The sequence below is a fragment of the Candoia aspera genome, chromosome 2 (genome assembly GCF_035149785.1).
Source record: "Candoia aspera isolate rCanAsp1 chromosome 2, rCanAsp1.hap2, whole genome shotgun sequence".
NCBI classification, from domain to species: Eukaryota; Metazoa; Chordata; class Lepidosauria; order Squamata; family Boidae; genus Candoia; species Candoia aspera.
In genome coordinates, this window is record NC_086154.1 from 63,721,787 (window position 1) to 63,739,791 (window position 18,005).

Below are 18,005 nucleotides of genomic sequence, written 5' to 3' on the forward strand. Positions count from 1 at the left end.
GTCTGAAAAGAGGGGAGCTGGCATTTTCGAAGGGTGATCCAGGCAGGGTGAGGACTCAGGCTGGGTAACAGGTGTAGGGTGTTGCCTGCTTTATAATTACCACGTTGTCTCCCTTTCCCACAGTTCACCATTGAGAATACTTCCTTGCCTTTTGTCATAACTCCAGAAGGAGTCCTCCAGGCACCCGCCACGGGTTTCAGTCGTGAGCAAGCTGGCAAGGTATGTTCAATTGTTTGCCTTGCACATACATTTGCTCAGCATCCCACTGAAGCAGTGGGAGTCCATTCAAGGCATGTCACGCCTTGGTTCTTTGTCATACCCCAAACATTCCCAAGGAGAACTGCATGCCTGCGGGGAGCTTCTGTTGTGTTCATCAGCCTTTTCTCACTAGACTTTGATTTCCACATCTCTCATTTCAGGCCTTTGGGCCTTTCTAATTGCACAGTTCCTAATAATTTCAGGGAACTGCTACTATCTGTTTCTGAGGCTTCTATGGAACTGTAGGCTTCTTGACTGGGCCTCCTGGATTCAACTAATGTATAGAGGCCATCTTTCCTGTATTGCCTCTGCAGATATTCTCACTAACAATTGTGGTTAAGGATGGTGGTGTGAGAAGCTGCGAAGTGTCTCTGTCGATCCAGGTGAATCCTGTTCACCGCAACAAAGTCAATTTCATGTGAGTTGAAGAGCTGGGGGTGGGGAGAAAGACGCAGTGGTGTTTCGATGTGGACACTGGGCTGCCAGCAAATGGGGCTAGCCCAAAACTGCCTGCTCTCTCACTATATCCTTGAAAGGCATACGGTACTCCAGAATCCCTTGCACAGAATGGCACAGAACTGGAATTATGGCAGAGCATAACTATCAGTTCAGATCTGGTCATATGAAATCCCACAGTGCAATCTCAGAATTTTCTATGACACTTATTGGAATTTTAAGATGCACTGCTCAAAATGATGCTTTGCTGGCACCTCTAAAAAGGCTGCCTGCTCAGACAATCATGTAAGGCCTGAGCCAAGGCTACTTATTACTAATGGAAATGTAGCAGCATATGAGGAATCATCTATTCTCCCTCTACCATATAGGACTTATACCATTCCCTGGGGAAGGGAAAAACCCTACTTATGACTAGAACAGCCAAGGCTTGAATTAAGCTGCACACTTCTTGAACTCCTGGGATATTACTTTTTCTACTGAGATTTCTGGAATCCATAAAGTACGGACAATACAGCAGATCTAGAATTTATTGCAGAAAGGGGATGAGCAGATTGGATTCTCTTTCTTTAAAGGGGCACTACAAGATATTGTCTAGTGTAAGAACAAGTTTCCTGCCTCTTCCACCTCCTGGCTCCAGGACACATAGATTGAACAGTTTGGAGTATGATCCCTAATCTACAGTTCATCAAAACACCATTACCTTAAGGACTGGGACATAACATATTTGGAACTCTGGGTAGACACACACTGGGAGGAATATCTTTCAGGATACATCCTTGCCAATGTGACCTCTGATCTTCTTGCTAAGATATTTATGTGCCCATGTAACCATAAACAATATTTTTGAACGATGAGTAGGCAGAGTAAACAGTATTGCTGTTGATAGACTCCTGATTCAGAAGAGTTATTTACACTTTTGCCTTCATGATTCAGGGAATCATCAGTTGCATGTTCAATACTGGAAAGTGCACCACCCTTGGCCAAGGTCATACAAGTCCGAGCCTATGGGGAAAATGTGTCCTATCAGATCATCTCCCCAGGCACAACGTATTTCACCATTGAACCAGGTAATGAAAGCCCCAGGTAAGGCATGGCATCCACACCATCCCAGGAAGTCTCTAGTAGTTAGATACCCTGATTTTAAATTCTCAGCCCTCTTGCCTTCAAGAGGCTGAGAATCAATCTTTCTTCAGAATAGGGCTTCTGAGCGAGGTATGGCAAACTGAAGGTGGCTCTGCAAAAGCAGAGCCAATGACTGCGGCAAAGACCAAGGAACCGGTGAGTAGACTGGTCCCTTGGAACCTCTGCAGATAAGGAGAGGACAGGAGATCACCCACATGTGCTCCAATGACAGCTCCTTGTGAGGAGACCGCAGACAGTGGTTTTCCATGGGTTTGAGCACCAGGAGACAATGGGATCAGCTATCTTGTTTGTGGCAGAACCATTTAAAGGACACTAAGTTCACAAACCTTACTTTCTAATAACTTTCAGAAATTGCTTATTAACTATTCTTAAGCTATTAGAGACCTTTGGAACAACAGATTTGAAAAGTCTTCATTGAGTGAGTTTATCTTCAACTCTGAACAAAAGAAAAATCAATTACAAGCTTAAGAACTTAAAGGATTTTAAATAAACAGCAAAAAGCTAAATAAGATTTTGATCTAAGCAAGTTATAAATGGATTAAGGGTCCAGGTAAATTTGGAATATTGACTTTTACTATAAGATCTTGGAATTAACTATAAAAAATAAACAACCTCATGGGAAACAGACTTATTTTGGTTATCCTGGCAATTGCAAGTCATAACAAAAGATAAGTGATGATTTTAGAACCTGGACACTAGAAAGGACTAAAGATTTTAAGTAGAAAAAAAAAATACAGGCTTGAAGTCAATTAATACTGGGACTTACAGAATGATACAAAATGTTATAGCATCAAAAATATTAAAGGAGATCTTTGAAGAATGGATCCAGAAGTTAGTAACTACAATTTCAACACTATCAGTAATGATGCCTGCTTCTATGGATAGACTATGCCTAAAATATGTTAATGAAAGAATGACAGATGTGGAACAAATTTTATCTGATAAGATAAAGTACAGAATGTGGAACTACAAATGACAGGCCAAGAGAATGATTTGGAAAAGGATGCTTTACTAGATATACAAAAGAAACTGGCTGAAATTTTAAAAATTAAAAGGGAAATATAAATGATAAAACAAGAGAATGACCTGGAAAATGTTTTCCTATTGGATCTACAAAAGAGGCTTGTTAAAGCCTTGAATAAATCTGTGCAATGGGATAAAGAAGAATTGAAGAGAAATCAAATAGTACAAGAATATTTGATTGAGTTAAAGATTAAGACTGTTAGAAGTAAAAGGAATATAGATAAGGGGTGGGATATGGGATGAAGAACTATCTGTTTATAGGGGATGAAGCATTATTAAATTTGTTTATACTGGTGGTGAAGGTTGGAAGTCACTTCTTTGTCTTTGCCTTTATTATACTCTCCTTTTTCTTTTTCTTTTTCTTTTTCTTTTTCTTTTTCTTTTTCTTTTTCTTTTCTTTTCTTTTTCTTCATTCTTTTTTCTTTTTTCCTGCACTTTTTATTCTTTCTTTCCATTCTCTTCTCTTTCTCTAAGTTTAGTTTGTATTAGTTTTTACTACTGTAATTAAAATTCTTGGTAAAATAATATTTTAAAAAAATCTTTTTTCACTATATAGACACAGGCATCATCAGGACCACATACTACTTAGATCTGGAACACAATCCAAGCTTAGCCCAAACCCAGTTGGTGGTGAAAGCCTACTGTAGGTTCAATCACAATGATCATGCCAACATCACTGTCAACATTACTGTGAAGCGGGAGAACTTGAAAGGGCCCCTGTGTTCCCCTGCTGTGTTTGTGTAAGTCTCCACAAAGAAAATAGTGGCAGCTTGAGCCAAGAAAACGTATAGTAACAGAACCAGTTTGAGGGTGTCTCACTTTCTGTATAGGGGTGCATGTATGGTTGATTTAGGTGATTAGGAGAACCACTGTTTCTGAAGTGAGAGGTATAGGAGTTACACAGCTAAGTGGGAGGAGAGTTTGGGATTACTTAAAGGTAAATACATCCAAGTAAATCCTTAACCAATTAAAGCTTATCATCCCCAGGGGCTGTGGTGGTTTTGACTGTGTAATCTACCACATCTGGAGGTCATCCAAGTTAAGTAACAATGGGCTAATGATTTGGAGGAATCAGTGCTCAAGGCATCATAAACCAAAACTAAATTAGCGGCCCTGTTGGAAATCTTGAAGTTCTACCTTTTCTGTCAATGGTCTTTTAAGAGTAGCTTCCGAAAATCACAGGGAGAGGAGAGGGTGGATACTGTATATTTACCCTCTTCAAATCTCCTTGTGTCTTCTTGTTGCTCCTTCCTCTTGTGATTATTTCTGCTTAATTCCAGAACTGAGATTCCAGAGACCTTTTCCATTGGGAGGACCATGTTGTCTCTGTCTTGCTATGATCCAGAGAGTATCAATGGTAGCTTGAAGTATAATATAGACCACCAGAGCCTACCCTATGGCTTTAGAATGGATGGCCCAAATCTGCAGGTGAGTCTTTGGGATGGAACAACAGTTGCTGGGTGAATATGATTCGAGTATATTCCTTCACATCAATTCATAGGCAGTACTGAAAATATACATTTAGATGTACAGTATGTTTAGTACATCTAAAGCTCGAATTCACATTTAGCTTTTGGTGCTTTAGGGACCCTGATTGGAGCTTTGGATCTTACTTGACTAAGGGTCTCTCTTCTGTAGAAGATACCATAAGCTTTACTTGTGCCACTGCCCTTTTCTGCCATGGATTAATAACTAAAGGTAACTTCTGGCCTCTTTTCTCCTGATCTTTCTATCCTATGGTCTGGCAGGTGAATAGCAGTTTGGACTGTGACTCAAAAATTATGGCCACTGAATCTAAATTTCAGTACCAAGCCACCATTCTGGTGATAGATGAAGGAAGTCCTGCACAAACCAGTAAGTACCACATTGCTAAAAAAACACTATTTGGAGTTTGTCCTTCCTTGATATTGATGAGGTCAGTTGAAACTTGGCAGAGTTGTAGGACTGGAGGAGATCTCCCCCAGATGCTGGGGTCATGGCTGCAGAAATAGCCATTTGAAATTTGTTGATGAAAATAAATCTAGAATGTCTATCACTGTTGTCTGAACTAGAGAATAGTACTGCTAATATGATGCAATTTTATGGTGACAAGCAGACCTAAGCTATAGACAATAGTGTGTAATTTCCTGCCCTTCATAAAATAAACAGAACAAAACAAAACTCTGCATCAGGGTAGTTGAAGTTACAGAATCTAAATTTCTAAAAAAATATTTTTCCTCCAAATAAGGAGAATCGTCCTCAAAATTCTTTAAGCATGAGAAGTAAAAAGTCAAAACTTCCATGAACTGGGCTTCATGTTTAGTGACTACAAGGCCATATAGTTTTCTTGGCAATGATATGGAGTAGTCTGTATTGCCTTCTGCAGGGATGATTTTCATTTTCCCAATCTAGCCTATACAACTGAGATTTCCCATTGGTTTCCCACCCAAGTACTAACCAGGTCCCACCTTACTTAATTCTGGGGGATCAGCCAAGGTGAGCTACACGTTGCCACCAGCTGTTACAGTACTGAACGTTTTACTAATGCCTTAGTCTAGTGACACATCTAAAAGTGCATCCAGCATTGTTACTATAAACCCTGTCTAGTTTATAGCAGGGACTTTCCCCCCATGTATACAGTCTGGGACAAGTAGTGACTTTACCTTCTCATCCTTTTTGTGTTTTGTTCCATTTTGTTCTGTGAAAACTTTTTCTGCACCAAGAATCGTGAATACACTGCATTATGTAAAAAGCCTCATCCTTGGATCACTAGAGATCCTGCTCTGCCACTATGAAGGCTTCAGATATTTTTACCACCTACTTGCAGACTCACCTTGGAATCTGTGTTAAAAAAGAACAGAACAGAACAGAACAGGCAGTCCTGAGTACTAAATTCTAAGCCCTGCATCAAATTCTTTCTTGGAAGCAGATGGCAAGCACCTGTTGGGTAGGATTGACTTACTTGATAGGGAATACTGTTAGGAAATAACCAGGTTGGCAAATAGCTTCTTTGGGCAAATATTTATGCTAACCTACAATCCATGTTCCTCTTCTCTCAAGGCCTGAAGAAGCAACAAAAGATGGGGAATATGGTGATTTGTCATATCCTTACAGAAGGAATGGCAAATATTGGCCCAGAAACCAGTCCTTTATACATTTCATTGGCTCGCAATAGTTTAATTTCAAAAATATTCAGATGAGGAAAACATTAACCCATAAAGAGTTTTCCATGTTGAATAGTTCAGTTGCCCGACCTGTCATATGAGCTGTTATAGAAGAGTTCACAGTGAACAGAGCATGCAATAATTCAACACAAGTACAGTTCTTCTAATAATTTTAACACTCCATTAGCAAGGAGTTTTAACAACCTATGAATGGGACTAACCAAGCACAGCAAAGGAAGTGCAGCTTTTCCAGAACTTTGTTAGTTTAGGTAATTCCAAAAGCAAGAAATGAGACAAAAAGGTGAAGAAAGGTTCCCCAAATGGCATGGTCATTGGTCTGCAGTTTAAAGTAAATCCCAGGATGCGGTTTGCAGACAATTAATCATTTATAGGTGTTGCAGGCATCCAATCAAGCATTTTGGAATGAAGAAGCAATGAGTGATCTCCTAGTTTAGAAAACACAAAGGCCAGATATAGCTCCAAATTGTCTTGGGTGAAATCCACAAGCTTTACCAACTGAAATGGAGCAAAATAGTATCTTTCTTCTGCTCTTTGCCAAGCCAGAAGGATGATGGTTTTCACCCAAGAGAGAAGACAGATTTAAGATACAGCTGACCTTGTGTTTTCAAACTTGGTCTGGATTCAGAAGGTAAGGAAGGCTAAACCTGGTGAGAATTTGGGTGGGAAACCTCCAGGGAACATGAAGATTATAAGCAAGACTGGGGACTGAAAAAAAATCCCAGAAGGAGGCAACAACAAATTATTTTCTTTTAGCCAATAAAACTACATGGATGTGTCTCTGAAATTGTCAGGAGTCAAGCTCAACTTTACTTTTTAAAGAGACTATACTTTTTAATAAAGTTACCCAGCTGGTGGTGCTCACAGCATATTTATTTATTTAATAAATTTATACGACTGTCCATCTCATACACATGACTCTGGGTGGCTAACAATTAAAAGCAAAATAAAAGCAGGATAAAACAACCACAATTTAAGAACAACATCAATACAGTAGCATAGAATAGCTGCCAAGAACATTCACAATGTCCCACATTTAAATTGGCCATAAGAAGGGCTCACTCATACAGCCAGGGGTGCGGGTTGGTTGGCAAAGCCAGGCTTTTAATGCTTTACAAAAGGCCAGTGGGGTTGGGGGCAAGCCTAATCTCAGGGGGGATGATATTCCAGGGGGCGAGCACCATGGCAGAAAAGGCTCTTCTCCTGGATCCCAACAAAACTCTCTAGTGGACCGGACCTGGAGCATGCCTCTTCAGCTCCCTTGTATGGTAAAAAAAGTCAAGCTGGTGGCCATGATGGTGTGATTGAAGCTCCGCCTTCATGTTTTTTATGTGTGATGCACACAATTTTTTTTCACCATACCCTATGAATGCCCCTGTATCCAAAAGTAGATTTCGATTGTCTCATGGAGCAACACAGCATTGTTGCTTTTCAGTAAACTGTGAATGGATTTTCACTGAAATGATACAGTATTGTCTAGATCATACTTTGAAACAAAGTTAATTATTTTAAAGTACCTTTAGTTTCAGGAAAGATGATTTAAGAACATGCTTATTTCTCCTATGAAACAACATTTTTAATGATCATTAGATTCTGGTTCAGCTTAAAAAGCTAATAAACATCATAATGGCACAAAAACAATATTAAGCTATCAACATCTGTATTGATTTTATTTATTTATCTCAACTGCCAATTATCTATTTACTTTGTATTTTTTGCTGTTTTTTTAAAATTGTTAGCTGCCCAGATTCACTTGTTTGAGAGCAGTGGCCATGAAAGAGAGAGAGACAGAGAACAGTATTAAACACCTTCCTGTTTTCTTAGTCATTATTAAATGATCATGCTTTTTTTCAGAAGTATTGAAAGTAAAATAATGCCGATAATTATTTTGCACCAAAGCAGTTATCAGCATATGAATGTAAAGGCATCTAAGAGACCAAAGGAGGCAATTAAAAAGCAGCAGTCGGTTGAAACTAATGTGACCCATGCACTGGTGCATGACTGGAGACAATTGCCAAGTAAATTTGTGATAGACAAACAACAGCTACACGTGATCTGTGCCCTCCCCCTCAGAAAGTAGATCAATCAGAAAGCCCAGTATAGACCACCAAGATGCATGCTTGACAAATACATCAAAAGTATAAAATAATAAAATGATACCAAATGGGAAGTGTTCAGAGGCTATTTAATACAAATGTGTTCTTGTTATATGTATTAGAAGAATTCTTTTCCCATTAGAACATGATTATTACAGATACAAGATGAGCAGATTTAGCAGAATGGTGACAGTGTATAAGAAGAGAATGGTGAGTTTTTATACAAGGTTCTAACCATATTAAGCCAGAGCATGTGTCATTCCTAAAGATATGCATACTCACATTCCATGTGATGATGCTTAGCCATACGCTTCAATATAGGCCCACCTCTTGGGTCTCTAATGTGGATCCCATGGATGGGAATGTGCCCACAGACATCTCAGTGCCTGCCAGGCTCCACATCTCACTTGATCTTATTTTTATTTTTAGATTTCTTAAAAAATTGAGGTGGTATGCTGCAGAACAAAACATCAGCCTCAGGCATTATCTTTGTTTCTAGCAGGGTTTCTGAACTTCATTGTACTCCAGAGGCATTAGAAAATTGGTACCAATTACAGATTGGTAGCTGTAGCCAGTGTTTTGTTTGGCAGTATGCCCAGCTGCCCAGAAAAAAAGATGGTAAGGTGAGATTGTAGAGAAAGGGTAGCAGGAGTTAACCTCTTTAGCCTGCCTTCCAGTAAATTGGTTTTTTCGCACTAGTTGCCCCATAGCAACTATTTTAAGAGAATGCTTATGGCAGGTTCTCAAAACTCCAAATGTATTACTGGCCCCAAAAGACGGGATCACAGATCTACCCCATTCATGTATCAAGCATGTTTAAGGGCCAAACTTTCCAGCAAAATGGACAGGAGAGTCCATCAATTCTTCCTCATGTGGCTTACATCCCAATATATGTAGAGAAGTACAGAGATGGCCTTGAAGAAAATATGCAGCAACCATTAGCAAAACTTGAGCTTATCCCAGAAAGGCAGGAAAGTGTGAGAAAGAAACCCAAGACTGACACTCTTTGGTATAAGAGGGATGGAAGGAGAAACTCTGTCAGTCTTTCAAGATTCTGTACTGTAGCCTATATCAATAAAGCAGAGTTCTAGTATTTCTTGTGGTTGTTTCCTGACTGTCTACCTCGAAGAGCTGACAATATCAGTGTGAAAAGTACGCAGAAGGAGTTATCACTAGGAGATAAGCAGCAGATACATTCTCACTCAATCCCATCCCCACTTTCCTCTAAAAATCAAATCATCCACTTTATGTACAATTGGCAAACCTGGGTTTAGATCTACAGGTCTGCAGCCTTCATGTATAATTTGAGCTTGGCCTGCTGTCTGTGGTTGTGTTGGTTGGGCGCTTAGTTCCTTGCCAATTACGAAGTGCCTGTTGGGACTCTGCCATCATACAAACTTTCTGGGTTTCTTTTTCTACTTTGCAGCCACTGTATCTGTTCTGGTGACAGTAAGACGAGTGAATGAGTTCTCCCCAAAGTGCTCGCAATCAGTATTCAGTGTACCAGAGAATACTGATTATGGATACAGCATCGGCAAAGTCAATGGCACTGACCAAGACTATCCATTCAACAATATTGAATACAGCATAATGGCTGCAGATGCTAAAGGTTTCTACATTAATAGCCGTACAGGTAGCGTGGCAGGACTTGCACAGGCTTTATTTACCAAACAGCTTAAAGGTCATCCTTCACTCTTTTATTCACTTGTCTGAATCTGATTGAACCAGGACTTCCTCAGGGGGAAGAGTACACTGATCTCCCATGTCTAGGGACTAAGGATGGAAGTGAGTTTAGCAACTGTATGAGGAAGCCAGGCTCCAAACTCTGTAAAGTATAGCATAGCCACTACTATATCTTTCAGGTCAAACAATTTCTAAAGAAGAAAATGAAGCTTACAACAATACTTGGTTAAGAGACAGAAAGCCAGCAGGGCTTTCCAGTTTATTGAACAGAAAGTCAAATGTATGACTTGCAGCCCCTTGAGCAGAAATCATGGGTTTGTGCTTACAGCAATGAGCTCTTGACCTTTGGGGGACAAGTAATTTTATTTATTTATTTGTCTATATATCATTTCAACTTTTAATGCTATCCATTCATCCTCAACTTTAGGCAGCTATCAAGGGTTAAAAGTAATGTAATAATAAAAACAATGCCATTAAACTTCCTTTGAAATTTTCCAAGTTGGCTAAGTTGAAGATGCTTAAGAGAGCCAGAGAGTATGAAGACAAGACCTTCTGGGGCATGATTGCTTTGTTCCATTCCCTGGAGGATAGGCTCCTTAGTGTAGCTAAGGTCTATCAGGGTGAACTAAGGTGTTGAGGAAAGAGGACCTCCTTTTGAAGATGAGGGAGAGGTGTCTATAGGAGAGCCCAATCCTTGGATGATGAGCCCCCATCCTTTCATACTGCATCCTTGCTCTATTTTCTGCAGAATGCAAAATAGAAAACAAAATACTACCCCCCCCCCCCGCAATCCTGCCTATCTCAACTGAAAAGCAGGCTTTTATCAGATGCATGCTTGCAAACACTTTAAATCCTAATCTTGAAATAATTAAAAGCCAGTATTAACCAGTATTAACCAGGGAAAGGCCTTTCGATTCTGGGTGTTTCAGTCATTAGAAACAGAGAGAGATGGGCTTATGAGCCATGCATTCTGGATGGTAATGTACCTCCCTGTGGTGTAGGTTTCAAAATTCACACATCATCTTAGTAAGCTGCTGGATAGTGCTGGAGAGGAGGCAGAGACTGTGGTCCACTTATACTAATTACACTGAAAAATCCTGGAGGCCAAATTCAGCCAATCCTGGAGGCCAAATTTAGGTTGGTAGATAGCAGGTTGAAGTCCAGAATTGCCATATTCAGGGCTAGATAGATAGGCAGAGTTCAGAGGTCTTCTGAATGAGATGATGGTGTCAGGGTGGAGAAGTTTAGATTTGTTAGGCACAGGAGATATTATGGGACAAGCCAAACTCATATGAGAGACAGATGGGTTGCACTTGAACCAAAATGGAACTGACACAGCTCAGGCTCCTCTGGGCTGACTCCAACTTGACTGAACCTTCCAAAAACTCAACACAGCATGTCTGGTTGAGAAACTTCAAACTGTTGATTATGTTCGGAGAGCTGAGGCTGCAGCCTATAATTTTTTTACTGCTTTTAAATGTGGGCCCTTTACTTCCCACCCTTTTCTCAGCTTAATGGAAACCCTACTTTACACCTCTCATGTTCTGTGCTAGGTGCCTAACTTAAAAGCTAACTTAGCTTTTTAGAACTCCTGTACTAGATAACTGTAGGTTCCTACACATCTTCTACCACATCAAAAGGCAGCAGGATTAGCTCTTAAACTGATCACTGAGGAAAAGCCAAGAGGTGCTGGGCAGCATCTGATTCAGAAGGGAATAGATGTTTCAGAAAATATTAAAAGGGCCTATCTTGGAAGTAGATTAATGGATGGATCTGACAGGAGTTAAAAATCAGATAAAAGGCTCACACCAACATTTTAAAAAAGATATGGTACGTACGTTGGTGCTAGAGGGTGGTGGGGTAGGTGGCTTAGCTGTGAATAGGTATAACGAGTACAGTGGATATTGACTGAACAGAGGGAATCAGTGGGATACAGTCATATCTGTATAAGCTCTATAGAAGGACAGGGAAGAATGTACTGGAGATAGTATTGAGTTTCATGACAAAGAGGTATAAAATCTGGCATAATAAATGTTGGAAGACTGGATTCCTCTACAGAATTCCTCTAGATGGCAATATCTGGCTGCAAATGTAGGTTAGATCTAGAGTTATATTATAATCCACCTGATCCCAATGCTGAGAATTATTTTGAGGATGAAAAGAAATCAGGGAGGCATGTAAAGGAGAAGGTGTAGTAAAAGCAGGGACATCAGTTACACTCATGTAGATTCATGCTCAGGCCATAACAAAGAAATCACATTTATAGATAGCCTTAGAACAGTTTGGACCCAATCTCTCTGCTGGAGGTTTTTTTTAATCTGTTCAATTGTGCCTAATTCTCGGAGACTGCCTGGACAAGTCCCTGCAGTTTTCTTGGCACATATTTTTTTGGAAGTGGTTTGCCATTGCCTCCTTCCTAGGGCTGAGAAAGAGTGACTGGCCCAAGGTCCCCCAGCTGGATTTGTGTCTAAGGCAGGACAAGAACGCACAGTCTCTTGGTTTCTAGCCTGGTGCCTTAACCACTGCACCATACTGGCGCTCATGGAGATATTTTAAAACCATATAATTGAGGCTCAGCAGGAATGAATTCCACAATGTAGAAAGGGTCAACCAAGTCTAGCAAAGAGGCCACCATGGCCTCTAGTAGTGTCCAGGAAGCTGTAAAGGTTAAGAAAGCTTCCTTCAGGAAATGGAAAGCCTGTTTTTACAAGGAGAACGAACGGGAACACAAATTAGCAAGAATATTTGGGAGTCTTAAGCTTGGAAAAAAGGACATGGAGTCTTGATAAAGGTGTATAAAATCATGCATGACATGGAGAAAGTGGACAAGGAGAAAGAAAGAGAAAGGAAAGGAAATTCTTGACCATTGTTCATGTTTCTCTTTCTCTCTCTGCTTTTGCCGTCCTTTCATCCCATTTTTCCATTTAAATGTTCTGATGTTTGCTATTTGCTATGTTTAATAAATAAGCACCAAACTATATTTTTGCTAGCTGAACTGAGCAGCAGATGTGCTTGTTCTGATCTGGATATAGGGATTGACAGGAAAAGCCAGGAGGTGCTGGGAGTAGGTGTCTGGGTGCAGACTAAACTGGAAATTACCCAGAATAATTTTCTAACATGTCACAGGGCAGCTGCATGTACTTTTGCCCCTGGATTATGAAACGCAGAACGTATATCATCTGGCCGTCCTTCTAAAAGACCTGGAGAACGAAGCAGCTCCTGGCACTCAAAGGACAACAACATGTAATGTCACTATTCATGTGCAGGTAAATTGAAGGTGGAAGGGAAGTTAGGTTGGTACAGAGCACTGACTACACCCCCAGGCACACCATAAGTTATATCCATCAGACCAAGCATTTGGCAGGGGAGATGGCTGGGCAAGGGGAGATGGCTGGGCAACTTGTGGCCTGCATGCTGGATTTCCACCCCACTTGGTAGCTCTGAGAGGCTCCCGAGACTGGGCTGAACAATTCAGCAGCAGCCAAACACCAGCTTTCAGGGACATTATTGTTTGGAGAGAGAGGGGGAGTTATGTGTCCATGTGTGCACGCAGGTGTATGTGTGAATAAAGACAACGTTAAGTACATTAAATGCTTCACCCTAGCTCTGAAAAAGAAAAACCAAAATGAGGCAACATGTTCAGCTCTAGCCTGCCTGGCAACATTTTGTTGCCTAGATTTTCTCCCAGTTTTTAAAAATGGAAGTGCAGCCCCTCTGTTCACAGAAAGGTTGCCCAGTCTTGTACTCGGAGTAGCTGGGCTTTGAATAGCCTCCTTTTCCTAGGACATATAGTTACTCATCTGCTGTGTGGGTCTGTGGGGCCAATGTGCAAATGCATCCCAGGTTATATATTTGTATCCTCCTTCTTCTGCTCTTTAACAGGCTATAATTTAATATAATATATTTATATTGCTTTTCATGTTATTGCGCTTCTAGAATTTCCTCCCAGGAGAAACATGGCCAGTTGTTCTAACTGTGGCTATAAAGATGCCATGGGTCCTTTCTGTCAGAAACTTGATGCCTTGAAAGCAGAATTGCATGGGCATAGAACTATTTTATACAAGTGGGAGTAGGGAGAGACTGGCCTTCCAGATGCACTGGACTACACTGCCCATTCTCCCATAATCCATAGGCCAATAGCTGTGCTGGTTGGGAACTGTTGTCCAACAGATCTGAAATGCACCAAGTAGGATCAGCTTCTCTGAAAGGTTTAAATCCATGGTCTGGTATTTGTGTGCAACTTTTAAAACTACTTACAGTAGCAGATAGCAGCCATGAGGCCTGATTCAGATCCAGAGCACTGTAATACAAGAGGAAGGCAGGGAAACCATTTTCCCTTTGTTGCTCTGCTAATGAAAATCAGTTCTAAAACTTTTGTTAGGCCTGGGATGGAGCAGGCTTTCGCTGGGGCAGGGGATCGTTTTATGGGTAATGAACAGTGCGTGCCCTTCAGACATGCTTGATAACCCATTGAATTCTTCTTCCATGGTTCAGTTTGGAATCTCTCGTGGCAAATAACCAACTGCAGAAAGTAGTATTTTTCTTGCCAAAAATCACTTCTGCAAACATCTGCTTTATGCCACTTTTGACGCTTATTTGTTTCATGTAGAATTACAATTACACAGATGTTGCAATCTTTTATTTCCCTTTGGGGCAACAGGACAAGCCTGAGGTCTGGAAATCTTTCTTGCATGAAACCTTGTTTTGGGGAATGTCTGTGATCACTGCAACAAGGAGGAGAAAGTTTGGGAACTTGTGAGCTGTCTGCCATGAAACCTGATGTCCTTTTTATCCCCAGGATGTGAATGACCATCCTCCTGAGTGTGGAGAACATTTTTGGTTGTATTCCATATATTCCACCCAAGCCACAACTATCAACATCACAGAGATAAAGTGTACAGACAAAGACAAAGGAACCAAACTGAGTTACAGCATTGTGGATGGTATGGAGTGGGTGACAGATTTATTTAATCGGCCTGGGACCCGATTAAATAAACTAAGGGAGATTCATACCAGGGGTTTCTTTTGGATCTGGAAAAAGAAGAAACAAGCTAAACTTGAAATAGGGGGAAAGCTGGAGAGTAGAAGCTCACCGCTGAGCGCTGCTTCTGCTTATAAAATGCTTAAAGAATTAAATTGCAGGCAGAAGTGGATTTGGTAAGATGAACTATAGTTAGTGCTAGATAGCAATGGTAGAGGGAATGTGCTGGAGATAAGAGTTCAATAGAATGATGAAGCTACTGTAATTCATCTTTTTTTCACAGGAATGCTCCCCAGGCAGGGATATTACCCAGCTGGTTCAGTCCAGTTTCTGCAAAGTGGTTGCTACATTTTTTTTCTGAAATCTGGAAGGCTGTGCCTTTCCTCATGTTACCTGAATTGCTCTAGAACTTCCCAGTGCTGGCCTGAGATGGGGCTCCTTAACCCTGGGAATTGTCGGTCAGAGTAAGCTAAATGGAGAGTGATGGGGCTTCTGTGGGAAGAGCTTGTGGGCACCTTGCCATGCAAGAGGGAGGGCATGCAGAACGGAGGCACGTAAAAGAAGCAGGCAGGCAGGGATGGGGTCAATTTTCAATGCCGTGTGGGGGAGATGGGTGGTGATAAAAATAGGATTGATAAATAAATAAATAAATAAAACAACTACCCCATCTTTTGCCTTGTGAACTGAAAAGAGGCCAGCTTTTGTAGGATTGTTCTTGCTGCAGTGGACAATCTATTTCCTCACTGGAGAAAAACTGGTCTCTTCCCACATCCTGATTCTTGGGCTCAAGCCAGGAATAACACAGCAGCTGTGACCACCCCCCTTTCCAAGTTCTAATTCAGTCTCTTCTTCCTGGAGTTTGTCTTTTCATGTATCCCTACATCTGGAACTTAGCATTCCAGCCACTATAGCTACATGCAGCCCTGGTTACGGTTTTTGGGAAGAGCGCCTTTTTGAAAAATGAATGGCATACTTCGCAACTTATAGAGGCTTTTTAATGCAACAGTGGACTGGAACTCCCATGAACAGGAAGTTTTGGAGGAGTTTGGATGGATATGTTTATAAGCAGCCCCTCCCTCCCTCCCTCCCTCCCTCCCTCCCTCCCTCCCTCCCTCCCTCCCTCCCTCTCTCTCTCTCTCTCTCTCTCTCTCTCTCTCTCTCTCTCTCTCTCTCTCTCTCTCTCTTTCCCTCTCTCTCTCTTTCCCTCTCTTTCCCTCTCTCCCTCTCTCCCTCTCTCCCTGCAAACAAATGACACAAATGTATACAACAACATGTTTAGAAGAAAAATGGTCCATGAGGCAGGTCACTAGCCATTTATTTCCTTATCTTTGTGTGGAGTGTGGTTGGGGGGTTGTTACTCCACAAATGCCAGTAGCTCCGAGAGCAACTGACTGGATTTTTACTCTCCTGTACCAGTCAGCCGTAGGGGAGGGAGAGCACTGACTGGCTCAGTATGTTCCCAGCGACCATTAGATTCACAGATGCGAATGTGACAATGCCTAGCGTGTTTTGGTGTGGGCAGAGATCTACAAATTGCAAAGATGATTGTGGGTCAGTTTCAAATAGCTTTCTGAGGGACGAGAAAGTGCCACCAGTATGCAGGATTTCTGGTGGAAAGGTACGAGCAATTAAACTAGGAATAAATTTAACACTCACTTAAAGCATCAATGCTCTTTCCTTTTCCAGGCAACGTAAATGGCCGTTTTCGCATGGAAGGAAACAGGCTTTTCCCTAACACTTTTTCCTACAAGCCTGACGGCATATACGATCCTCTTGTTTTTGTGCTTCTGGTGAAAGTGACAGATAGTGATAGCTTACCTCGCTTCAGCACTACAGTCACAGTTGTTGTTTATGTGATCCCCTGGACCACAACCGTGCCTACTACCACCACAACTACTACGGTGAGCAGTCATATGTGTTGCAGTCAAGCATTTTTTGATCCGTTTGCATCACTGGAGTTGCCACATTTTTGTTACTTGTCCCACAGACTATTCCCCCAGCCTGTGAAGTAGCTCTGCTTTAGAATGGATCTTTCTCTATACTATGATGTTGCTTTCATAATAGTGCCTTAGTTGATAAACTGCATTTAGATGCCTCCAGAGGAGCAGCATCTAAAGAACGCTTTGCAGTTTTTGGCAATATGAAAGCCTACTAGATTTTCTGAGGCGTTGGGGACTTAGCACTTCATGGTAGTTTTGGTCCTTTCCCTGTGATCTGGAATGTGTGCATGTGTGTGAGTAACTTGGAGGCTGCTACTCAGCATGGTTTTATCTTGGTATTGTAAAGTATCCTGATCTAGCTACTGAAAGAGAATGTCCAATGATACAAAGTGCAGTATCACCAGGAAAGTCACAAGACCTAGCTCTGCATTTTGGTTTAATCAACCCCCAAAATATCAGTTGGTTCTTTTAGGTCATGGTTGGGAGTCTATAGCTCCCCAGCTGTTCCTAACAAAAACTTCCAGAATCTGTAGCATTAATCATGCTAGTTTGGGCTGCTGTAAATTGTAATTTGCAATAGGTGTAGGGCTAAACATTCCCTGGCATTGTTGGAGCATTGTTTCAGGCTGAATAAGGAATAACAGATTAAAACTGAGTTATGACAAAGAATGGATTGAAAAGAAATTTACAGTAAATTCATGGAGAGTCGGTACCCAATAATTCAGCTCTTTTATGGGCTACATGGGTAGAGAGTGGCTAGGCTGAGCCTAGCATCTGAAAAAGCTATGTGTTTCTGCACACTAAATTTACACTATTATGATTTCAGACAGTCCCCAAGAAGCCCATTGTTTTGCACAGAACTGTGGCATACTGGGCACCAGATTCATGGTTTGTGGTGGTTCTTACACTAACTGGAGCTCTCTTCTTTTCTGCATTGGGTTTGCTGTTTTGGCAACTCTGCTGGAGGTAAGTGTTCAGCAAAATTATCCCTGCATTGCTTAGCTTGAAATCTAATAATACCTACAGATTGACGGATTGATTATGCCAAGTCAGTGTTGACTCTTAGCAACCACCTAGATGGACCTTCTCCAGGATGGCTATAGTTATTAGCATCAGCTATTATCAGGATACATTATGAAAACGGACTAGACTGAAACCAAAGTGAGCAATCCTCAACCAAGGAGCATGATCTGACTTGGTAGAACTTATTATAGCCCCCTTCCCCCTGTCTGGAAAACCTGATCTTTTGCAATCTACTATCTGC

At 41.2% G+C, this 18,005-nt stretch overlaps 1 protein-coding gene across 1 annotated transcript in view; it reads left to right on the plus strand.

Moving 5' to 3' along the window:
- The window catches only part of CDHR4 (cadherin related family member 4), a 31,329-nt gene that overhangs the window by 8,725 nt on the left and 4,599 nt on the right, over positions 1 to 18,005 (plus strand). The window contains exons 6-16 of the mRNA XM_063292867.1: positions 124 to 219; positions 573 to 676; positions 1,648 to 1,781; positions 3,437 to 3,620; positions 4,161 to 4,308; positions 4,629 to 4,734; positions 9,564 to 9,770; positions 12,947 to 13,086; positions 14,619 to 14,763; positions 16,488 to 16,702; positions 17,568 to 17,707. Coding sequence (XP_063148937.1) covers positions 124 to 219; positions 573 to 676; positions 1,648 to 1,781; positions 3,437 to 3,620; positions 4,161 to 4,308; positions 4,629 to 4,734; positions 9,564 to 9,770; positions 12,947 to 13,086; positions 14,619 to 14,763; positions 16,488 to 16,702; positions 17,568 to 17,707 — 1,619 coding nt within the window. The remainder of the gene's footprint in view (positions 1 to 123; positions 220 to 572; positions 677 to 1,647; positions 1,782 to 3,436; positions 3,621 to 4,160; positions 4,309 to 4,628; positions 4,735 to 9,563; positions 9,771 to 12,946; positions 13,087 to 14,618; positions 14,764 to 16,487; positions 16,703 to 17,567; positions 17,708 to 18,005) is intronic.